The sequence below is a fragment of the Porites lutea genome, chromosome 4 (assembly GCF_958299795.1).
Source record: "Porites lutea chromosome 4, jaPorLute2.1, whole genome shotgun sequence".
Taxonomy (NCBI): domain Eukaryota; kingdom Metazoa; phylum Cnidaria; class Anthozoa; order Scleractinia; family Poritidae; genus Porites; species Porites lutea.
In genome coordinates, this window is record NC_133204.1 from 25,401,243 (window position 1) to 25,427,093 (window position 25,851).

A 25,851-nucleotide genomic window follows, 5' to 3' on the forward strand; every position below is an offset into this window, starting at 1 on the left:
TCATTTAGTTTTGTTATTTTGCAGTTACGAAAAAACATAAGCACATCAAGAAATATTTTGATAGGGTGTATGTATTAAGGAAATTAGCTTAACCAAATCACAGCGACCCCTGAACTCTATTAGGGACTTTAAAATCCAACGACGCGACAGCAACGAGAACGTCGTTAAAAAAGTGAATTTGATTTCTTACAGTCGTTATAGTGATTATTCCTACCCACTTACTTTGTTAAATATAGCTCCTGAAGGTGAATTTCAAGTGACCATATTCAAGCTCAGAAAGAGAAATAAAATTTCGTCGTTGCTTGTTTACGTCCTCCATAAAACGCGAATTCTGAGGCATTTTCACGTCGTAATCGTGCAAAAACGGGAAACAAATGTACAAAAAAGTGTGATGCACGTGCAAAGTTGCTGTTTTGCTTATTAAACCTATTGTTTTTTTTTTTTGACGTTCTCATTGCCGTCCGCGTCGTTGGATCTTAAAGTCCCTATTATCTATTTGACGAGAACACAAGAGATTACTAGACTCTAAAAAGAACCAAGGCTAACTGAAACTTTATAGTAAATACTTGTGTTAGAACCGAATACTGCATGCAACTCGGATATAAAAATATTTTTTCGAAGTATCCAAAATCAATAGATAACACCATGGTATGAAATTGGCCGTCCCGCCTCTGACAAAAGCATCAAAGCTCTGGCCGGAAACGAGAATGGCATGTCGAATGGCATGTCGAATGGCATGAAACGAGTGCGGGAACGTGCGGCGGGAGCGAGAGCTCGCGGGTAATCTAGAAAGGTCCCCCTGGAATTGTGGGTAGCAGAGCGGGCAACCTAACACAATATGGCGGAAGAAGTGATGCAAAACACCGGGTGACTAATGTGTGCATACAACGATCATCGTTGTTTCCCTGTTCCCGGTTAAGAAATGGAACTTTTTCAGGCCCAAGATAACTTCATAATTCTGAATGGGCCGAACAGTTTGTGGTGTAATCGGCAAGATGGACGACTGCAACCACGCTATGGTGAGCTGATGGCGAACAACGGAAGCCTTTCCTGTGCTTGTTGTGGTGTTTTCTTTCTAATGAAGAAATTTTATCCTTCTTCTGTTATAGGCGTTGACCTTGGCGAAGCATGGTCCTTGAAATGTCGTGGAATTGTTTACGGGATCATTGGAAAAATCCAGTTTTTTCCAGGTAGACAGTCGGTGATCAGTGATGCGTTAGTTTAGGGTTTTCGCTAGAAAATATCCACCCTTCATAACTTTTTCACAGCTATTTTTAACTCTTCCTCTTGCTACAATATTCAGAAATTCTAAAATCGTGCTATTTATTTTTTTAAAATCTAAAGTAAACCCAGTTTATATAAGAAATTTATAAGCTTAATCGGAGCTTACTTAAAATTTCAAACGATTCAGATATTTTTTGACAATGTTTGATGGCGAATTAAGCTTCTGCGTTTTTTTTACTTTTTCAAATTATAGCTAAGCTTTCAGTTCTATACCAGATCGTAGAGAATTAGGTGAAAAACACAATAATAGTGTCGTGAACGTGCCTTAAATTATTTCTCACCCAGGAAATTATTCGGTACGATCGACGGGCGAAGACGGGCTTATGAATGGTGCTTGCGGTGTTTATTTACTAATGATCGAGATGCAATTTACATCTCGTTAACAAAAGCTGGTGATTTGCAAGCCTCTGCTGTATGCTGATCACATTTGTTCAGTTTCATTTTTTTCTCGCAAGCATTTTTTCGAATAATTGTAATACCCGGGCGCGGGAGGCTATAATTTATTTTTTCAGTCGCTGTGTGTTTAAAATATTTTCCCGGCGTTTGGTGCCATTAATTTTTATTAAGCTTTTGTTAATGCAAATCGGCATATTTTCACTGAAATTTGAAAACTTTCTGTAGCAATGCGCATTTTACTTAAGCATGTTCAAGTGCACATTGTACAGTCTCCAATTAACGACCTTCGTTGGAGAGAGTATAATTTGAGGTCTGAAACTTTATATATTGCTGTGACAATTGTGTGAAAGGAAGGAGAACATCGTTTTGGCTTTAGCTAAGAAAGTTATTTTTTATGTTTGTTCACGTGCTTGTAACCTAACCTTTTTTGCACTGATACTAAAATAATACCTTGACCTCGGTTAAAAATCAAATAAATTTGTTAGGTTGTGAGTTCTCAGGGCAGGGTAGGGCATTTGCCTTCAAAAGTCTGTCGGGGGTGGGATGTGAATGCCATAGTTGAGTTTCACATTTTCTGCTGCTGTTAAAAAGCAAAAGATATGGCATACTTTGTAAAGGAAATGAGTTAACTTTATTGCAGCATGATAAGAGAAATAAACAGTGCTGTTACTTAAACAGTAAGAAAACTAAAAATATATATATATGCAAATAATTTTTAGAATTACAAATCACAAAAAACAGAGACTGGCACACAATAAAGTTTCCATCTATCTACAAGTGCATTGGTTCTTCAAACCGAAGATTCTGTCGTTTCATTGTTACACATTTAAATAACGAATGATAGTGGGAGTATCATATTTGTTGATCACAATCACAGTGTAGAACACTATCATCTCTACTTACATGTATATGATGTCTTTTCTCTTTCTTATTATTTTTTTTTTCACATTTAGTGTGTTTAACTTGTGTGTAGTTCATTGTTGGTTTTTCTGTATATGCCAAGCACTTTGACCATTAAAGGGACTAATAGCCTGGGACCAGGCTCCGCAGTGAAGGAAAAAGGGAAAAAATGAGGTCAAATAGGAAAAATATCGGCAAGTGAAGGGAGCCGAGCAGTGGATTGGGGAGGAGGGAAGGGTGCCTTTTATGCCACCGATCCACCCTCCAGCAATTATCGTGTCAACACATCAAATTCTCATCACAGATTTCAGCGAGAGTTTATTATGTTGCTTCTGTAAAAAAATATTTGAATTCAGCATGAAGTAAGAGTGCAAGTAAAGAGATCTACTTAACTTCGATTGCCAACTGGACAAACACCAGCTTCGGTGAAGAGAAATAAAGACATTTCAGAGGAAAATGCACCACATGCAAGCAGTGAACAGCCAAATTGGTTCCTCAGGAGATCCCACATGTTCGCAGTTCGCATCATAATGCTTGTTGACATAGCTTCTTACAATGTAGCAAACAAAATATTGCTATTGGTAGAGTTTATATTCTGTGAAGGAAAGATGTGTACCTTTAGCACCTTATGCGACAGACGATTCAGTTTGAGTGTACTGTATTCCTGTTGAATTTGTTGTCCGTTTTATAAGGCATGTCTGCTCAAAATCATGTACAAGTCAGTAATAACCATTTTCCCTGATTTTCCTCAACCACTGTTATCTTTGTCAGCCTGCGAGCAGAGGTTTGTCTCTTGCATACATAGCTTTTAGCGTTTACGAAGTTGTCTGCATCGTTTGTCATTTACGTATTTGGTTTGTTAACTGGACTGACAAATTAATGCGAATGACTTCGTAGATGCTAGCTAAAGCCATGCAAAAGAGAAATAACTGCTCGCTCCACACATTTGTGTTTTACATGTTCTCAGACCTCAGGGCTTAGCTGTATGCAGCACGCATTCTTTGCATATGTCCACTGATTTCTGGGTTTTATCCCGCTTTTGGTAGGAGCATGATTATAATGCTGTGCCTTTTGAACGTTGGTTTGTGTAAGTCAATCGCTTTGTAAATGTGATTTATCACAGGAGAGTATAAGGAAAGCTTGATTTTTTTAATGCTTCTTATTCTTTTTGCAACAGATCACAGGCATATTTTTTTCTCTTCTTGGAGGCGAGAGTATAAGCGAAAATTCTCACCAAGAAGTTTTTGTTGCTTGCTAGAAATCCTATTTTAAAAATCTTTTCCCGAATTGTAAGAGCAAGATATTGAAAGAGCGCGATACTGCTGTCAACAGAAGACATCAGAGCATGATACCAGAATCTGGTATCATGGAACGGCGACATCAAAGGCATGTCTCCAGGCTCTGCCACCCTTTCCACTCCCCAGACTCTTGGCTCGCTTCGCTGGCAGATTTTTTTTGCCCACACCGGTATTTTTCTCCTTATCACCCAATGCAGAGCCTGGTCCCAGGCTAAGAGACTAATAGCTTAATACTGTAACTAGACCATTTCCAAGTTTCCAATCGGGGCAGTGGAAAATACAGACTGCGGACTGACTGTGGACTATTGTTGTTAGGGTTAGAAAAAAGTGGGACTATTGTTGTCACATTCTTATTGGCATGGTGAAAAAAATAGTCTGCAGTCTGCGTTTTACACTGACCAGTCGCTAATCCTGGTAATTCTCAAATTCCCTCACATTCAAAATGAAGCCAAGCACAAAACCCTTCAAGTGAAAATAGTGAGTTTTATCTGCATAAGAATTAAAAATCGTTTTTATATCAAAGGCTTATCACCCATCCTCATTTAAAACACTGAGACTTGAGGCAACTTAGAAATGGGCTATTCTAAGATTTTTAAAGATGAAAGTATAAAATGAATGCAGAAAAACAAGTTATATTTTGGTGCCTTTTTTAAGCTCCATGTCAGAGTTAATTATTGTAAATTTGCTGGCCCTAACGTGGGGGAGAGGAAACATTTTGGTACAGGGGAAGGGATGGAGGCACTTGGAATTGAATGAACCATACATTAAATTAAATTTTAATTTCTGCTGTCAAAATGGTGGGACCTTACCATTCAAATAAAATGTGGAATAATAAATTTTATTGGTGGTACTTAAGCTTGGTGCCATTTTACAAAATGAATTATGATTTTTTTTTTCATGAGTTTTCTTAACCTTCAGGTGCAGACTCACGATTGTTAGTGATATCAAAGAGGACCCTTCTTGGCTGTTTGCCTGGTGGGCATGAAGTTTACAGGATTGACCGAGTGGCAGTATTGACGCTATCATCTAATGAATCACCAGAATTTGAACTTGATGTAAGTTGGTATATATCACCTGCATGTGGTGTTATTAACTTTTTACTTTCCATAAATAGCTCACTAGACTTTTTTCTTTAAAAAAAATGACTGAAATATGTCTTAAGTGTGAAACAAACATCCTTAGAGATGAGGAGAGAGGCAAGAAGAAAGAAAAAATTCCAGGAGTGCACCTTCACTTGAGAAAGACTCCGAGGAAGCAAAGGATATGTTGAATCAGGAAGACAGGGATGCTGTAAAGACCAACTTTCTCCTCCTACAGAAGCGAAGTATCAGAACTGAGTTAGAGTTTAAGATCTTCTAACTGATCCTTCTGAAAAGGACAACGTTAAGGAACTAAAAGAGGACGGTGTTAGGCAGCTTGGCGAACAACAGCACAGAAGAGAAAAACCACACTCAAAGAAACTTCAAACCCTGTCTAGCCAGATGCGCGCTTCATGTTAACACCACCAAGAAGTCACTTTCATTGAACTTTGACATTTGATCCAAAAAACGTATTTCTTATGTTCAAAAATCAAATTAATATGAAGGATTTTCGGAGTAAAATACCCACTGACAAATTATGTGATAACAATATGAAAAGATATATAATTTAATGTTAGTAGCAAAATTTACAGGAATTGCTTGTTTATTTCCAAAATTATATGTATGTTAAGTCTATTCAATTTCACAGTTTATAAAGTATTTATTGATTGTCTTGTAATTCAGACCACGGTATTTGGTCAAGAGGACTGTTATTTGCATTTTTTTTCCCATTCGCCTGTTATTAACCGAGCTCTTTTTTGGTCTGAAATAAGTCCTGAAATAGGTAAAACCTTTTCATCCACGCATGCACAATAAAACATGAACCAGAATCATCTACCATGTTTTACTAAAGAGCCTTTAAAGATGTCTTGTCCACATCACCCCCCCTCTCCACCACCACCATTCAGGAGCACCCTACGACGGTTTCTTCCTACATACATTGGAAACACTTTTCAGGCTATCCTGGGTACTTTTAGATCCGATCTAGAGTCTAGAAATGCATTCTAAGTGGCGCTATAAAGTTTTCACATCTGTTCGGTCATCCTGGGGAAACTTGATTCTTTTCGAAATTACAAGGTCTTCACTATTATTTTTCCGAAAATTTTAGATCAATTTAACGTATTACGAAAGTAAGAATTTTTCTGATTCCTCTCTTCGTCACACTTTGAATCCGAAATTTTGGGTTTCCTTTTTTCTAGGAAAAAAAGCTTAACCTTGGGGGTGAAATGTGAAAAATTAAACTTCAGAAAATTGTAGAGAATTTATTGGATGAGCTTCGAAAATTGTACATGAATAGAACGGTTATTGAAAAATTTTTAGCCGTCCTCAACTAATAGAAAATTTCTAAATTTGCTTTAAATTCTGCATTTTGGAACAAATTATAGCCTTGTATTGTTCATATGTATTTCTTCTATAAATAACAAAAGATCGTTGCTCAGATTTCAATCAACAACGGCCCCCACTAACAGAGGGTGGTCTGCCTGTGGTAAAATGATCAGGGAGGAATGAAGGTTTTGAAGGCAAGAAATGAAGGGGAAGACCAAAACGTCCGTATAAAGCAGCTAAACAGTTTTAAAGGAGGCTATAGATATAAAAAAAAAAGGAGACTCAACGAGAAAGCTCTCACACTAGTTAGCAAGCCAAGTCCAGATTTAGGGTCATGAAAAGCTGTTTAAAATGTTTAAAATTAGAGGCCCCTGAGTTGGTTAAAAAGACCTCTGCTTAGTCTGCCAAGTAACGCCCAGCTCGTCTCAAATTTGTAGAGAAGTACAAAATCTTTCTGTGGAAGGAGGCAGGGATGATTATCTTTTTTGGATGAGTGCCCCAAATTTTTTTTTTTTTCCAGCTGCCTAAACTAAACAAATATTGTTTGGGGGTTGAACTGGCCCTTGCACACCACGTGATAGAAAAGCTCAAAATGGATCATCTGGGGTCTACAAGCTGTATCCCACTTCATTCAGCAACATCTACAGAATGTGATTAAAAAAACAAAAAGGGCATGCCAGTAACTGAAATTCTGAATACATGTACTCAATGGAGAAATAAACATCTTCCAGCAATTTCATGTAAAAATATAGTTTTGATCAAAAGTTATGGTGCATGAATTTAGAGGAACCAACTTTTGTGACACCCTGTAATCTAGTTTAGGTATTCCATTGTTTACTACATGTATGTAATTTAAAAACAATAACCATAAATTAAACAGCTTTGGTTGTATTGAACTTGTGGAAAAAATGTTTTTAGCTCTATAAGGTCAAAGAAAAAGTCAAAGCCAATTGAAAAGAGATTAAAGTTCATTGAAACCTTTGTAAATATTTTGATATCATAATGGTGGCTTTTCTCTGGTATTTTCTGGGGTATTCTCAGCCATGTTTCAGCAGCTTCTTGCAGCTTAGAGACACAACAGTTTTCATATGATATGAGCAGTATCAAGGATGGCTGACAACTGTGCTCTTCTAAAAATGTCAGGCAGAGTCAACCTCCCATACCAGGCCTTTGCATTCTTCAAGATAGTTCCAAGTACACCAATCACAATGGTTTTTACAATAACTGTCACTCTCGTGGCTCTGTGGATTCTTTTGATTTTGTTATTATTATCATTATTATTATTATTATTATTATTAAATTATTATTATTATCAGGGTTTAAGCCAGGCCGCACCATTGCGCCAATCCCGCACTGCAATTGAAATTGTCCCTTAAAAAAACGGCCAAGGGGACAGTTTGTAACCCCTCAAAATTTAGGGAAAAAACTTGAAAGGAAGCACACATGAGCGAAGAGATTTAGTTCAGTACAGAATTATTGCAAGCTAAAACAGAATGTGGAAAGTATATTTTATCGCACGTTTAAAGTTCATCCTAAAGTCACATTTCAGTCACGCCCTACTGAACACGTACATCTCATGCTCAACCAAGCGTGGTGAATGCACCTGGCAATCTTTAACATGTCGCATCGAAAACGTTTTCGAACATTAGAAAGCTTTTTCGCTTCAAATCAAAGCCAGAGTCAATCAGAGAAACATGATACAGAAGAAGAACAGTGTATTAATCAGGAAGAAATGGATGAGGATCGAAGGAAACCGAAAAAATCACTAACTTTCCAGAAAACTTGGTTGCGAGATCACACATGTGCTATGAAAAGGAGGCGTACGTCTGCCAGTAATTAAGAAAGGAATTGAAGTTTACAAGGGGATGCCGGGACAAGATTCTGCTGTGAAATGTTTTGAAGTATAAAGCATTGTAGTCATTGATCCTCTGTTTAAATATGACGAGAAAAAAAGTCTCGACACCAATAACTTAACTTTTCTTGTTTGTATCACTTTTCTTGTATTACAAGGATCAGGTAAAAAAAATGTTTTTGTTAGCTTGCCTGTATGAACATAAAAAAAATGTTGAATAAAAATTAATTTGTCTGTCCCCCCTAAAATAAAAATGTCCCCCAAAAGTTTAGCCAAGGGGACAAATTGTCCCCCAGTGATCAAATCCTAGCTCAAACCCTGATTATTATTCTTCTTATTATTATTCTGTGGTTAGCTTTGTGAACAGCACCAGAGAGGAAGTGGCCTGGGAGGGATAGACAATCAACAGAGGGGACTGGGACAAACATGGACCAAAATAAAGACTGCAGCTTCCACCTTGAAAGAAAAGGTATTTGCAACCACAGTCGTCTGTAGGTCTAATTTTGTAAATTTTGCATCTGCCCTTAATCCTGGACGTACATGTTGAGTGAAATTGTCAAAACTGTTTTGTGCCTAGTAAATTCATGTACTTAGCTTTCAGTTTGAAGAGTTTCATCTTTGAATTTAACCAAAGAATTAAAAAACACCTTGCTTACCGTCACTTAATATGTTAAAGAATTGTTGTAAAAAGTAAGCTATGCAGTGCAAATACAGTGTTATTAGAAAAAATGTAATTTTGTTGTAAAATTATATTCTTACATTGTCTCATTTTTATAGAACATTAAGGACAAAGACTTGAAAGACAAAGAAAAATTGGAGAGGAGATTTGTTGAGGTTAGCGTACTTGCCTAATTTCAGTAATGATTATATTGCAAAAAGTGTTATAATTTTGTCACTAATAACAGAGTGATGTAAAATAGTCCTGTTTCTTTAATGAAGGAGTTGCTGAAGATGTTCAATGACTCCGATTCATTTTTCTACTCACCAACTGGAGATCTCACCAATACCTTACAAAGACAGTTTAGTGGAAAATATAATGCAGAAGATCCACTTTGGAAAAGGGTGAGCATTTTTTGTTCTTAAATTTTTTGTGTGTTTTGATTCAGATGTCACCTATTGAAAATAAAAAGCTCAACAACAAACATTAATGAAAACTGCAATACATAGAAACAAAAAATATGTATAATGTTAAAAATTAAAACATTTGTGATCAAATACATTGTACTGCAGATTTAAAAATTAAAAGGGTAAATTTGCCTATCCTTCCCTAGTTTTCAAGAGATCTTACATTTGACATTCTTGACTTCGCAGGTGATTTGATTGTCATCCTTCTCCTCTTTAAGCTGATAAGAATGTGCCTATACTTACATGCGTAAACACATATCCCAAGCAATTTTTCTCAGAGAGTGGTTCATGAAGTTGGTCATAGAATAGAGTGTCCTTTCCTGTATCTTCTCCTAATTAATTTCCTTTTTTCTTCTAGCCTTACCCTGCCCTTTTTGATATGTTATCCCTTAGTGGTCAGAGCTTTCCTAACAGTATTATAAAACCATTGTAATATCTGCTTTCCAGATTTTCTCAAGAGAACTTTTTTATCATACTCTAGAATCTTTACCATTTTTTTATACTCCAGAATATTGAGTTTAACAGTTTATAGATTGTCATCACCAACAATAGTTGACATTTTTTTTCCCAGTGCGACAAGAGGTTTTTCTGGAATGAGTGTATGGTGAAGGAGCTGTTGACCAGTGAGGTGAGTCTTTTTAGTGAACTTTTTCAGGTAAGTGTGGTTTGTAGTGTGAGTGAAGAAATGGGACCTGCCTGCCTGCCTTACTTTTTTTTTTAGACCTAATTTAGGGTTGTGGTGGTGAAGCAATAAACCATCACATGAAAACTCTGATTTGAAACCTTTTCAGTGTTTGCTCTACACTTGTCTGTGGATTTACACTGTTCTGTGCATATTGATGTAAACTTTAATTGGCTTAAATGCATAAATAAATAAAAAACCAAGATACATGTAGGGTAGCACATAAATGTAGAAGTTGGTTGGTCAAGGTTCAAATTTTACTGTTACTCATGTCTTTCACTTCCCATACATAATTTGTCTAATTCATTTACGCACATAAAGTCAGTTAAAGTTTATGTCCATATGCACATAAAATTTAGGCTTCACAGGGTGCGAAGAAAGTCAGTTTCACAGCCTGCCATTCGGGCAAGCTGTAATTAGCATCTACTAGCCCACAAGTCATTTCAACTAGCCCCAAAACCCTTTTTGGTCAGCAGGATTGATTACAATCCTTCTGTAATTTGAATTTCCCAAAAAAAACAGCACTTGCCCGTCAGGCAAGTTAAGAAAAATCACTAGCCCGACTGCAAAATCCACTAGCCCCGGACTATTGGACACGACTTTCTTTGCACACTGGCTTCAGTGGAAATCCATCTTAAGAGAAAAGTACGCTGGTCCTCCAGTTTAGGCTGGGACTGATAACCCTCGGAAAGGGGGGGCGGGGTACTCTCTTATAATGGCCCATAAGGGGAGGCTCTGCTTAAAAAGGGGCACACGTACCTTTTTCAGGCCTCAGATATAATTATGAAAGGCAACGTGCAAAGAAAAGTAGTGTCCGATAGCCCGGGGCTAGTGGATTTTGCTATCGGGCTAGTGAATTCTGTTTTTAACTTGCCCGACAGGCAAGTGATGTTTTTCGAGGAATTCGAATAACAGAAGAACTGTGAAATCAATTCTGCTCGTCAAAAAGCTTTTAGGGCTAGTTGAAATGACGTCTGGGCTCGTAAATGCTAGCTTCAGCTTGCCCGAATGGCAAGCTGTAAAAATGAGTTTGTTTGCACCCTGAAAGGGTAGGGATTTCACTAGAAGAAGTATAAAAATCAATGCGGGAAATCTGTCATATTTCCATTTGTGAAAAGACCTAAGAGGGCTAACAGAAGATAATGGCTGTGGAATAGTCCAGATAATTTCCTGGTTTTGTTATTTTTCTCATAGTTTAAAGATAGCGCATTTACAGCTGTTAAACTTGAAGCAACATTCTAAAGTAGATATGTGAAAGGGGTACCATTTGTCGATGAACGCGGTCATTCAAAAAGTGTACCTTTTTTATCAAAAATGGTGTATACAAGGGTCAGAGATTGGATCTTGGGGTGGAGCCTCCCCATCTAAAACTTTGTTGAGTATCCCTAACCAGGATAACAGAAACCATAGAAAATTCACAGACCCTCCTTTGTAGAGTAGAGGCCAAGACATGTTGGAGCCAAGGCCAACAAAACCCCCTGTGCTAACCAGGACATTAGGACACCGAGAACACCTTTTGAAAAAAAACTAAGCACGGCTAGTCAAAAGTTTTTACGGTTGAATATTTTAAATTTGAATTTTTGTAGGCAGGATAAACAGAATAGCAGGCAGAAAAGCAGAAAAGGCCTAATCTTGTGTGGTTTTTGTTTTTTATTATTTAACTTAAGTGTTGAGAAGACGGCAAATATTCCACTGAAAGCAGCAAAATTTACGGCTGCTGGGTTACGACTGGACTGAAAGTTGACCATCCTGGAATGACTTGGTGTAGGCAGGAAGAGTGAATAACGCAACGTGGCGACCAGGAACATTTTTTCAGTTCTTCTGTCACTTTTTGCGCCGATTATTAGAACAATGATATCGGCAAACGTCTTCCAAACAACCAGCTATCATTGACCAAAATTAGTAATGAAATTTGGTCAATGGTAGCTGGTTGTGACGAATTGGTCAGGGGATTTTAGTCAATCAGGAACCGGAAAATATTTTGAATGACTATTGTTAGGACATTTTCGGGTTCCAAAACTCTCACTTTCAAAACGAGGCTAAGTGCAAAACTTTTCATGTGAAAATGAGTTTCATTGCATGAGAATTCAAAATCATTTTCATATCGAAGGCTTTACAGTCACTTAGCCTAGCTTTGAAACAGAGGCTTGGCGTAACTGAAGTTTCTCTTGAGGCCATTTTAACTCCCAAGAGAAACTGAAGACAATGCTTATCCAAAATTTTGGGGTGACAAACAGAGAGCATTATGGTATGTTATAGTATTTTCTGGAGTGGCCAACTCTCCGACTATCCGTAACAGAGGCAATTAATTGTTACTTACGTAGGACCCGAATTCCTGCAGTTGGGTTATCCCCGTTATTCAAGGCTATTGTAAAATAGCACATTGTGTAAACACATTTGAAGATGAGGATGTAGAGGAAGCTGAGAACAGGAGAAGTGTACCTTTCCCCCCTGAAGAGTTTGATTTGGTTCTTATATCCAGGAGGAGCATACACCGGGCTGGTAAGAAAGAACACTGTGCAAAATAAACAAATTTCTTTTGATTAGTAGATCTTTCTTTTGATTTGATCCGTCTTTTCGTCTTCTTACAAACCAATTGGAGAGGAGTCTTAAACACTTTCCATTTTTACTTAAGGGACTCGTTACAGAAGGCGTGGTGTTGATGAAAATGGAGATGTAGCAAATTATGTGGAAACAGAACAGGTTTGTAAAAATGTAACTTTGACGAAAAAGAGTACAACTTCTAGCGGTTGTTTCAAATGATACATTATTTGCAGTGAAGATTCAACAGAGACACTTAGATTTTAGTAACGTTTACAGGCATCAACTCAATTTGTATCGCGTGACCAACTTTCTTTTTTCGTTTAATCTTTATTACATTTAAAGAAAAAGAGGCAGTATTATACCGGTTTCATTTATAAGAGTTATTTTGCATGGACCGTTTTTAGAAATTGTCGTAAACGTGATTTTAATTTCTTTGGACTTACCTTCAGATCAGACTACAACGCTTGGCGGCATTCAATTTTTTATATAACCTTCAGCAAGGAAATACGACCTCATTAATTATTGTTAAATAGGATTTAGGTGGGTGTGAGAACTTCTCATTCCGTACATGACAAATCAGCCGTCAACGCTCGTTTTAACCGACAACTTCGAAACCGCAAGGCCAAAAGTTGTAAGGCTGAATGAATAAGTCGAATTGTTGAATAGTGAAAGGAAAATTGAAAAAGACAAAAAACGGATCCATGAAACTAAATGGTGCTCAATGACCATGGTGCTAAATGGCAATTCGTCATATACCGCTAAGAGAATCGTGTCTTGCGCTTCAGGAATCGGGTAGCGCCCTACGAGAATCGCGTAGCGCGCGCGTCTCGCATAAGGGTAGTTCTCATATTCGTTGGAAAACCATATGAAAAAAAATTCCCGGATGAGGGCCGTACTTGTGAAGTGACAGGGCGGGAAAAACGTTTACGGTCCTGCTAGAAAAGCGTACTGACCGATCCGGGTTCACTCCGTCAGAAAAATTCAAAAACACTACGGTCATATGATAAAATGCTGCGCTGGGTCCGTACATCCTGACCTTGAGCCAAATATTTTCCCGTACAGCCCTCCTACTCAAATAATAAGTACAGATAACTTACTCGAGCGGTACTGTAGCCTGCGTGGCAGATATTTTAAGGGAAGGGAAAGGAAGAGTTAAGGCGTGCTAGATCGTGATAGGCGCGCGAAGAGGAAGATACCCCCATCCTTTATTCCCTGTTTCGCTTGCTCTTCATACGCCTGGCCTTCCACACAACCTACATGTTATAGCGACAGTTACAATAAAACTGTGATGTTCGGGGCCGAAAAGAGTTTCCGTAAGTACGTAATAACAAGAGTTCGTTATAAAGGGAATTTGTTTGGGCCAAGCATCTGAAAGTATAATTATTATTTCGAGGTATCAGCCGAGAAGATTAACAGTCTTAATTTTTGTTGGTTTTACGTAACAGGTTTAACAAGTAGTTACTTTTGATGCTGTTATTTGTTTATCCTCTTAAGTTCAAGTACGAGCAATTTTTGGTGTTGATTTGCAGATCATTTGTACTTCAACACACAATGTGTCATTTGTACAAGTCAGAGGTTCAGTGCCTGTTTACTGGAGTCAGCCTGGTTACAAATATCGGCCTCCTCCAAGATTGGACAGGGGTAAATTTGAACTAAAAACACCATTTACAAAAGAACATAATGGTTCTTTTCTTTAGTTTCATGATAAAATGTCCAACAATCTTCAGTGGTGCATTAATGATAGCGAGAAGACGTTGGCAACGAATACACAATCTTGATGTACCTTCATTGTATTTTGTTACAACTTAATCTAGAACTGAAATTTGTCCGTGTGAAATTGTAATTGTACAGGTATTATATTCATGGACATGTTTTTATCCTACTTAGATGAAAACGAGACTCAGATGGCTTTCAGGAAACACTTTGATGACCAACTGGAGCTTTATAAAACTGTGGTTAGTAGTTTAAGTGGTTGTTATTTACTTAAATTCTTGTAGTTTACCTGACACGTTCGCCTCGCTACATATACTATTCAGAATGAATTTTTGTGTTTGTGTATCGGTCTTGATTCTAATTTTTTTTCCTCAGGCTGTGATAAGCTTAGTTGATCAAACAGGCAGAGAAAAGGTAAAACTGCATGTGGACGACTAATTCAGCGATTAAACACCATTGTAACTGGTATATCCTGCTAATAAATGGGTCCCTGCTTTTAGAGTAACTTTATAGGAAGAAATGTTGGAAATAAACTTAACCATTAGGGCATTTAACATTTGAAGGATTAGTGCCCTAGCGTTTGAGAGAACGTGAGCCTGAGGTTCACTTTGTTTTGGTGGAAACCTCTTTCCCGCTTTACTCGTATATTACAGAGTTTTTAGTGAGCACCTGGGTTTTTATTCGAGTTAATAGAGACGTTTAGAATCGAGGACGAGAACGACGACGAGTACGAGATTTAATTTGAAGATTTTTCGCACACTGTCAAATAATAGACACTCAGAAAAGCTTGATTGCGCTTTTTTTCATCAGAAAAGTTAGCACTGTTTTCTTTTTTGGAGGAGGTTAAGCCCTCTCCCGATCGGAAAATGATAAAGCTTCTAACATTGATAACCTGTTCCCGCCACTACGACATTCTCGCTAAAACTCGGAGTAGAATGACGACGCGTATCGCGTTTTCCCGGCGAAATGACGCTGATTCACGCGAGAGCACTACTTACTATTGAAAAAATCTGGTACTCGTAGTCGTCCTCGTCTTAGAATCTAAAGGTCTGTACTACGATATTGAAGTTCACACGCTTCAAAATCGATCATAATGACTTACAAAAGCTTTCCCGGGTGAAATCAAATTACAAAAATGAACGTAGTTGAATTCTAAAATTTCACCTCTTTCAAGCCGTGTGGTGACGTTGGTGATTTGATGGTTAGTTCTAAGACTATCTACCTTTTTTAGCGCGACAAAAGAAAACAAATCTTTTGGGACTATATTTGCACGTCCATTACCACAACAATCTTTCATTCTCAGCCTGTTTTATTTTCATTATTATTAATTATTGTTGTTTTTCCTAGATCATAAGTGATGTTTTCATGGACAATATCCTTGCCTATAACAGTCCTTTTCTTACCTATATCACGTTTGATTTTCATGAGTACTGGTAAGTAACTTATCAAACAGAGGACGGTCTTTTAATAGTTAATATAGTAGCAGAGCGTTTTTTTTTTTTTTCAAGCTCAAGGCACATCTGATAATGGTTTTAGACGTTGATATCAAGATATCAAGCATGAGGCACAGTGTATTATCAGGTATCATAAATCGAAAAAAGATTTGAAAGTACGACGCGTAGCGGAGTATTTGGCAAACTTTTTGTTGTTGTTGTTGTTTTTTTTTGTGGTGCGGCCAAATCCATTAGTTAATAGTCACATTGTGAACCCTCGTTAGAAACTCTCTGTCGCTGCAAAGCGGCTCTTTAGCTTTTGAAGTGTCACATTTCAGCGTAAAACTCACCAGGAAGTAAAATAAGGTTAGAATCTTTGAACTAACTGGTTTTTGTTTCTTACAGCCGTGGCATGAAATTTGAAAATGTTTCGGTACTGGTGGAGAGCATCCTTGAAGTTATAAAGGAAGTGAGATATTGCTGGTGAGTTTCTTATAATTGGGGCCCAGTTGTTCGAAGGCTGATTAGCGCTAACCCAGGGTAAAATTTTAACCCAGGTTTCTTTTTGCTTTGATCAAAATCATTTTCCCGTAGCCTGTGTACAGACGTCCCCCCTCCCTCAGAAAAGATCACGTCTCTTCTCCCGATTTTTTCTGACGGAGGGGGGACGTCTGTACACAGGCTATTTCCCGGGGTAATTTTCTCTATTCTTTTTAGAAAATGCAATCATCAAATCGTAGACAAAAAGAATAAAAAAAATTAATTTGATTTGTAAGCTTTCATATCTGAATTCAAATTTCGAACTAACGCTGTGTTATCTTAACCCTGCTTGGAACAAACCGACCCGGGAGCATAAGAACTAGCTTGAAAGTATGCGGTCGAAACAAATGCGAAAAAAGAGATCTTTCCATGGAAAGGATCACCCTACACTGTAATTATGAAATTCACAAGTACAGTTTCTCTGTCCTGGAGTCCAGTAGGTACATGTATGAACATTTTGTTAATTTTGCGAGGCCCCCACAGTTGCGTGCTGTTTACAACAATCTAATATACTTATCTCGCGTATCTTCTCCATATTATTTTCGTAATGCTTGGCAGAGGCTCTTGTCGGGCAATTGTTTCTCGTGTAAATGTTTTGATGATACTCCCTAGCAATGGCTTCCTCTGCATGCTAGTTCCCGTTTATCACCGGGTAGTCTGTCCTGTACGCGTTTTTCTTTTAATTCGCACGCGTGCTGTACGATCTTTAACGAAAAAGCAGGTGTCTGAATACACCGACTAGTGTAATACCGAGTATTGCATCTTGTCTTTATCCCTCTTTGTCTTTAAGGACGGATGCCAAGGGAATAATCTGTGATCAGCGAGGCGTGTTCCGTGTTAACTGTATGGATTGTTTGGATAGAACAAATGTTGTGCAAGCAGCTTTAGCACGACACATTATGGAGCAACAGGTAACCATGGTGTAAATAAATAATCCGGAAAGGGCACAACTAACGCCCCTTTTGTTAAGTGATTTATCCGGTTTGTAGCCCTGTCAAGCTTTTAAACAACTGGGGACCTGAATGATTGTTTTTGTAATTATCCGTAGCTAAAGAAACTAGGCAAGCAGCTCCCAGATCAAATCCTCCCCTCATCTATCAGGACGGCATTTCAGGAAATGTGGGCCAGTAACGGGGATGCCATCAGTCGACAGTACGCTGGTACTGCAGCGATGAAGGTACAGACTTAATTGTCTTGTTTAATAGCATATGTCTGATACGTGTTTATCACCAACGTACACTCACAAGGTCCAGATATTCTACTGGGCCCAGTTGGCCGAAGGCCGATTACCTCAAAATAAATCCGGGTTTCTTTTTCTTTATTCAAAAGCATCTTACCAGAAAATTTTCGCTATTCTTTTCATAGCGTCCAAACAAATTCAGTGAATTTGCCTTTTAATCTTTTAAATCAGAATTTTCATTTTCGTACTAACCCAGGGTTATCTACACCCAGATTTGTACAGTCCAGCCCTTTTAAGCGTAGCAAGCGTTTCCGTGCGGTTTCGGAGAAAAGAACGAGGAACGAGAAAAGACCGCGCGAAAAATGGCACTAGTAAAAGAGCGGGGAGGGCGTGGGGAAGAAAGGAAAGGAAACGCTTCCCTCCCACTCCCCCCTCTTTTTTTTCGGCTCTCGTTCCATTTCTCGCGCGGCCAAAACCGAAAATCCTGTTTTTTCCAAACGAAAATGCTTGCTACGCAAGCTAAAGTTTTACAATCAGAGAGGGTTCTGTGTTCTATTTACATCATGGCAGTCTAATATCTGATCCAGTTATCACCAATATATGCCACTTGAATTGCCCGTTTCTTTAACTCCATGTAGGACCCGGATTTTTCTTAGGCGATGTATGTTGTTGCCGCCCTATCTCGTCTTACATGATAAATGTTTCCTGGTTTCTAGGGAGACTTCACCAGAACCGGAGAGAGAAGGTTTACAGGTGTGATGAAGGATGGTTACAACTCCGCTAACAGGTTTGCTTTCTTACTTTGGGGATATTCATCTTTTTCTAATGATGAATGTATAAATGTCATATATTATAAATTATAATATTTCGTCTTTCCCGGGTATATTACGAGCCAATGAATTTAATGACCAGCTCCCACTTGGCTTATAATTCCGGCTTCCTTTTCGAAACTGCATAAGTAATGATCTTCTCGTCATTTATTTATTCATCTAATAAGCGTTATTATGTATATTCCACAGTGGCTTCTAATTGTGTAACTCACTATCTGCAATACATGTACTCTGTTTATTGTTTTTAAGCGTGTTGCTTTCTCTTTGTGGCTCTGCAAAAAATGTAGCATTCGTTATATTGAAGGTGGACTGAGATAACAATAAAGCATTTCTCTTTTTTGTTGTAGATATTACCTAAACAGATTCAAGGCTGCTTACAGGCAAACGCTGATTGGTGAGTTTCTTTTGACTGTCCATAAAAGCCCACAACGGGACTAAGTGTAGTCGGACGTAGTGACCACTGGAAAAGCTGAGTTGAATTGGTGTTTAATACCAGTGTGTTTGCTTTTTTGTTGTAGACGTCATGCTTGGAAACCCAGTATCTGAGGACATAGCAGCGCTGATGGCAGCCATGAGAAACGGCCCTGAAGAGGAACAATGGACAATGGAAAGAGAGGAGTGCGTGGCTCAGCTGGTACAGCACTGCAAACAACTGCTTCTTACTGATGAGGAGGAATGCATTAATGGATGGGCTTTGGTTGATCCATTTTACAGGTAGAACGTTTAAGGTTACCACTATTAATCATTCAAGTGATCCTCAGACCAATCTACCGTACCCCTCTCCCACCCACCCGTGGGGGAAGCTTACGCAACAGGACGGGAGAGGAAAGACGACGGCAAACCTTGTGTGACAAGCGTGACAATAATTCTGTTTGAAAAAACCTTCCGGCAAACTTTACATTCCTTTCAACAGATCTTTTCGTAGAAGAGCTTAAAACAACAATGTTAAGTGAATTTCCTACAAAACACGTAAGTAATAGCCCCGCCACGTTTGTCACACACAAACGATTTGCCGTCCTCTTCTTTCTGCCGTCCTGTTGCGTAAACTCACTAATGCCAAAAACTGACATTCAAAATCCCCAATTTTCCTTTTTTAAAATTTCTGAAAAAGACATGATACCATTTGCTTACTCTTACAAATAGCTATAATTGGAATGGTCAGACCAAAGATTCTTGGACAGACTCAAATGTTAGAATTAAAATGCACAACGTGACGTTTGGTTCACTTGAGTGTACGTCTCAATAGCTTTCATTTGAATTTCCTAGGTTTAGATCTACTCATTAACATATTCGGACCAATATGCACAGAAAGATAGCCGCTGGGCAATATTATGTTTTCATTTAAATTATCGCATTATAAGAAGTCACTGGTCGCACTTTAAGATTCCACTCAAAGACTCAATAGTCATATAACCACCTTTTTAGTATGATGTACCGACAATAATACATTTTCCTTTGTAGTACGGATGGAGAGGTGAATCAAGATCAGGATGTGATTCTTCTGCTCACTTTCCAAGCTTACTACGTGGCTAGGTAAGCTGGATGATGTTTCCCCTGTCTGTTTGTTTGTTTGTTTGTTTGTGAAACTTAAAATTTAGACGGAAATTGAAAAAAATAACAATTCTTTTCCAAATATCAAGAACTCCTTGTATTGATGCATTTGAGGTTTGAAAAGCCTGCGTAAGTTGAGTTTGATCTATCGTTTAAATTCGGAATAACAATAATTAAATTTCGTTCACTACTACAGTCATCTTTTGTCGGTGTTTTGGAGGTACTAGAGTGTATTTCCGCCAGGACTGCAGGTGCTAACTTACGTCTTTAGCCTTTGATTCCTTCATTTTACATAGACCATCGTTCCCATTTTCCCTCTTTCCCATTTTCCAGCTCCTTACTTTTTCGACTGCGTTAATGTACTGTTTTTTTTAATATGCAGCTATGATGACGAGGCCGAGAGAATAACTCAGTATGAACGTATCGCCCTTGAAGACTTGGAGAAGGTCGAGATTGGTGAGTGCTTCATTGCATGCCGTTGTAACATACATAAATACATGGTATTTTGTTTTTAAGATTGATTTTAATAGTGACAATTACTAAAACTGACATAATGACTAGAGACTACTGGTACACTAAACAGTATCAATAATTACAACCACTAGTTAATAAGAGGAAAATAAAGTCAACTTCACTTTTTGAACGATCTCTGGGAGATCAATATAATGGTCGTCTGAAGCTAGGACGTCAAAAAGAGTTAGTTTGATTTCCTCTTTAAGGCATTATTCGAAAGATTTGTGAAAGTTACAGGCATTTCATTCCATATTTTTGTTCCGATTCTAGAAAACGAGTGAAACCACTGACATGAAAAAAACACGTCTTTCAGACATTACGTTTCCTCTGCTTTCAATTAATACAATACATTATTAACCTCTGTTTATTGATTTAGGACATGAAGCAAGTTTCAAAACCAAGTACCTCTTTACTCGCATATTTCGGCGGCATCAGGGGAACTCAGGTTATTTCCACACCCTTCGAACCATACAGCATCGAACAGCTGAAGATGCAAGAAGTAAGTTACTCTGCAGGTGTTTATTCGTGCTTAGCACGTCCTCGAATAAAGCATTGATTCTCGCTGCTGTAAAACGCAGTCTCGAGGACCATGTTTTGGTCAGATGTCCGAATATCCGGTTGAAACTGCAGTGCAATCCGCTTAAGTTGTCATAACCCTTGCAGACAATACTATTGGATCATTTCTTGTGTTCCTATTTGTTCTTAGTTATGTCAGGAGTTTGTTTGCCTTGCTACACTGTCCTATCAGATAAAAAAATCTCGCACCATTTCGTTGACATATCATGACCAAGATAAACTAGCTCTCGACTTCCGATCGGCTCATTCGGTGAGTGCTTTTCGTTTTATCAATACTCTATTGGAAGTGGCAATAGTATTTTCTCCATTTTAGGTGTTTTGCTGTGCATTGCGGATGCATTTGCCACCGCCAGAGCATCGCTAGACCTGGGTTTAAAAGTCACCGAGTGCCGACTTGACAGGTAAAGAGAAAATCCATTTGAATTGGAGCGGGGTAATTCAATTGGGTGATTCTCCTCGTAGAGCAGTTGTAGGGGCATTTCAGATTCAAATTTTTTTGTACTATTACAAGATGTTCAATTCATTTTAATTCCAATTATAGAATCTGTACATGACGTCCTCTGGTGGGGCAACCATTGAGACAAAGCCTCTTTGGTTCTAGTTCTCCTTGGTTCCATTTGTTTGTAATATTTTTGTTTTTTTTTTCGCCCACTCAATCGGAAGTGGAAGGGTTGAGAGTGCCACACGTTGCAGACTTGAGTCCACATACTAAGATTTGGTGGAGATCAGTAGCGCATTACTCTCCAAAGATTCGGCAGCTTATAGGTGTCGCAGCACAAGTCTAAAAATAGAGTAAATTTGGCAGTACAACACTAATCGGCCAGATAGAGGTTCATGGTTTCTCGCCCTCTAAGGGTTTTGGAAACTGGTTTAATTGTTTTCCCGTAACACTTTGTCAACAATATGATAATTTTTTGGCACGAACAAAGAACTTTAGTATATCAGCCGAAAATTTAATCAGCTGTAGCTCAGGCTCCTGGATAATAGCCCCTGGTAGAGTAGAGTTAGAGACTTGTTACATCAATGTATGAAATCCAGTTAGTCCTTTCCTGGGTCAAGACATGCGCGAGAAGAATAAATTTTTATTCCAGGAAAAGTTTTGAGGTAGGTAGCGTTATTTACCGCATGCGAATGTTTTTGTGTACAGCAGTCGAGGAAAGTTTGGAAACTTTGCTCGTAAATGTGGGTAATGGTCGGTTCATGAGTCTTGTCATGATATTTTGTTGGTTTTTCCTCCTCCTCCTGTTCCTCATCCGTCTTCTCCTTTGCTAAAAAATTAATTTTCGTTTCATATCGTTACAGAAGGAAAAGCAAACCTTCACCTAGCTTGATTCAAATTTCTTCCAAGTCCTGCCTCAGTAGCTGGTCAAGTACATCTCTTCGACCAAAGAGTAATTCTGCGACCGATCGCGCTCTGGATGACTCAATTTTTGCCTCCATAAAACGTGCAAAGCCTGGCGGACTTCCTACTTCTTTCTCGGACCCGTGTCTCGCCAAGAGAGTCTTGGAAGATTCAGAGCAGTTCAAGATTGCTAGCTCCAGTGCTCCGCAGAGTTGTTCTGGTAGCTCGGGTAGTGAAGTCGAAGATGATGACTCTGGGGATACTGATGAAATGGAACATTTTGATCCATCGATCAAAAACTCTGGTCAGGGAAAGGATGATGGGCAGAAGTTGGCAAAGGGAGCTTGTGTCAATGGAGATGTTCTCTCAGAGGATAAAACTGAGAATGACAAAATTGAAAATGAGAACTCTGAATTTGGTCTGAGAAAGAAGGAACTTCAGGAAGAAAGCTGTTCTGATCAACTAGAAACTTCGAAGGAATGTGGATTTGTTGTTGGGGACGACACCGTAGAGAGTTTAGACGACGTTGTAGGTGCTAACGACCAAGAAGTGTACGCCGGAGAGGAAGACATAACAGAAAGAGGGAAGGAAGTATATCAGAATGGTAGAGATAAAGGAAGTAGCATTAATCAAATAACAAATGGCGAGTCAAAGGAAGTACACTCAAACGGACACAGTGACGCCTCTGAACGTGGCAGTAAAAACGGTGAAATTGATTCACTTCAAACACAAGAAAACAGTAATCTTAATTCTAATGAACTGAGTGTCAGGTTTAAAGAAAACGACGAAGTTCATCGAATTAGCTTCCACGGTACGACTGCCAGTATGAGAGTCAGTCATTCGAGCGTCGAACTGGGAACAATGGCAACTGCTGTGGAAAGCGAAAAAAGGGACGATAAAAGCCCAGAGAGGAGACGATTCGGGGCTCGTTTCCCTGGAAATCGAGGCTTAAAACTCTTCGCCACTGCGCAGGCGCGTGGGCGCACCCTCATACCAGAACTGCGTAATAAGCTGTCTTCATTTTCTCAGCAAGTTCGATCACGCTCACCGCGATCGAGCGCCAAACGACCGAGCCTGCACACTGAACCTAACACTGAACAGAGGAAGTTGAAAAGAAAGTGCCGAACTAAAATTATTGAATTATGATGCATGGGTCAGCTTATTTTAGGTCACGCTACTTTTCTTTCACCCGTTTCGTCGCAACCCAAAGAGCGCGCCATGCATCACAGTCTAGACTGGTCTTGGTGTGAATCTAAATGAAACATCCTTGGATTATTGTGGTAAAGTTGTAGTGAGATAAAAATAAAATAAAGTTTGGGTGGTTGGGCTGTTCATGAGCAATGTAATTGCACTGGAAGATTAAAGGGCTCTGACAAGGCTATTTGACATTGTGAGACTGTTTTGTACCTGAGTTTGGTCAAAAGGCAACACTGAGGATAATAACAGCAACAACAAAACAACAAAGTAGGGACGGAGAAGATTAATATGGCCTTGCCAACCCTCAATATGTTCCTTAGAATATTTGACCGTACATAATTAGAAGTATGTTAAGATGCATGATGATGGCTAAGGGCGAGTCTTTCCCTCGCTATAAAAACGTTTCAGGAGACCGAAGACAGTGATAATGTTAGTGAAACCATTTAAAGGTTTATTTTATATTTTTTCTTGCATTTTTAGTTAATTAGAGAAAATTGCAACTTCGCTAAAACAATAATGATAAATCTAATTTCAAATATCTTGATCTTTTTGTGCAGTTCGTTGTTCTTGGTGTTTTTGTTGTGATGGACACCAGAAATCGTCCTTAGTTTTACTAGCTTTTACTAGTGAGGGGCACATATTTCGCCGACAGTCCCCTTACAGTTCAGCCTTTCACATCTTAACATTAAACAGGCCGACACAGCTAGTTAAATCTATTTAAATTTTCAACGTCTATTTTATTTTTAATCTACACCAGAAAAGAATTGTAATTAAAAAATAATGAGTTCAAACGTCGTTCTTGCCGTCTCTATTATGATAATCATTATTTAGTTACAAATTTAAATTCAAGTATTGGTCAAAGATTTTATGTGTATTTAGGCAAATTTTAATTTTTTCCTTCCTTTGTATAGATAATTTTTGCACTTTTGCTTTAGGTAATTGTAAAATTTAAATATTGTAAATTTTTATGTAGAAAACTGTGAAAACTCTTTTGATTGTGCGTAAGGCTGTGCCTAACGCATATATTAAAGTTATTCTACAAACTTGGATTTGTTGAAATAAAAAGAAACTTTTTGGTTGCTCGGCATAACGTGGCCCTCTTGACATGTGTGATGTTAGTAACATAGCAATGACATGCAGCCGGGGTATTGAGAGGAAGGGAAAAAGGGAGAGGAATTTTCTCCCTCTCCGCACCCTCACCCTCTTCCTCCCCTTTTTGCGCCTACCACGCAAGCTAAGTCAATCACGAGTTGTTTGTTTATCTTGCAAACATTTTCGAGCGAGCGTTAAAACTGTTTTTCTTCCTGCATGTACACTCCCATCGTGGGAGTCTACGGCTTTATTTTTTTCGTGGTTGACCATGAGACCGCAATCCTAATCTCCAGGTCGCTACTACGCATGCTTGGCACGCGGCTTTTCGAGATTAAATTTTAATTTCTTTTGAATTTAGTCTTCTTTGGTTGGCTTTAAGCTTGCTTAAGCAGCAATGCCACACTTTTCATTGGGACGCACAGTGCTCCATGTTTGTCCAAGGAAGGCATAGTGCATCATTTTATTAACTTCGTTCCCAGAGTCTCGTCTTGGTGCTTGCCTCCAGGGATTGATAGTCGCTGGGAATGTCCATATGTCTCCTCAGTCAGTAATTATCCGTACTCCGCGGGCTCTGCAGTGGTATTAACAGAATTTGTTTAAACTACAGTTGATAACGATTTCTCAAATTCAGCGTCAGTTCTTGTCCGATTTGGCATTCATTGTTTTTGTGCTGGAGACTTAAAACCCTGAAGGACTAAAAACCAACTCTCCTCAGTTTTGAAATTTAAAGGAATCGCATTTAAACAATTGCAAACCCCAAAAGTTTAATTATACCATTTATGCCCCCAGCAAGATGAAGATTACAATCCATTTACGCCATCTACATTTATCTGCTCTCAATTGATACACAACTGCCAAACTTCACTGTCCATCAGTAGATGCTAATAAGTGTAGTCAGTTTGTATCCCGTCACCGACAGCTTAATAGCCTTGCCATTAACCTTTTGTTTGATCTGGGCTTAAAGTTGTTGAATTTTGTCGTTTACTCTGAAGGAAGTTATTTTCAAATTCATGGGGTAACTCTTAAGCTCAAATTTTCCACGGCGGATTACTCTTTCCTGATTATCAGGAGAGGCCAGACACTAGGCCAACACTTTGACAATGAGTTGATAGTATTCATTATAAACCCGAATTGACGATATTAAAACAATCACATTCAGTCACTGCTAAATTTAAGGAAAGTAACATTACGCGACTTGAAATTGTATATTAGACATAACCAGAAACATAATCCCGATTTGGGGTTATATTCTTCTGACATAACTTGATCAGAATGTTGGCTGATCGTTCGAACAGACATCCCGGCGGATGCTGTTCTTTTGAGTAGAGTTTTGAACGTCGTGACAAAATTGAGCGCATTTTAGGCTTCCTTCGATGAACAGGTCCTTCCTTAAGACAT

General features: G+C 38.6%; 1 protein-coding gene across 1 annotated transcript; it reads left to right on the forward strand.

The window, feature by feature from the left end:
• Window positions 1-822: 822 nt before the first annotated feature.
• On the forward strand, window positions 823-24,451 carry LOC140933087 (phosphatidylinositide phosphatase SAC2-like). Its single transcript, XM_073382604.1, has 24 exons — window positions 823-1,019; window positions 1,110-1,190; window positions 4,797-4,933; window positions 8,491-8,604; window positions 8,913-8,969; window positions 9,075-9,197; window positions 9,832-9,888; window positions 12,267-12,444; window positions 12,578-12,645; window positions 14,016-14,127; window positions 14,374-14,441; window positions 14,575-14,613; window positions 15,547-15,632; window positions 16,038-16,115; window positions 16,963-17,083; window positions 17,221-17,349; window positions 18,069-18,139; window positions 18,530-18,576; window positions 18,701-18,896; window positions 19,644-19,715; window positions 20,116-20,189; window positions 20,623-20,745; window positions 21,136-21,223; window positions 22,125-24,451. Exons 1-24 carry the CDS (start codon window positions 923-925, stop codon window positions 23,308-23,310), a joined length of 3,402 nt encoding a protein of 1,133 aa, XP_073238705.1. The 5' UTR covers window positions 823-922; the 3' UTR covers window positions 23,311-24,451.
• Window positions 24,452-25,851: the final 1,400 nt, after the last annotated feature.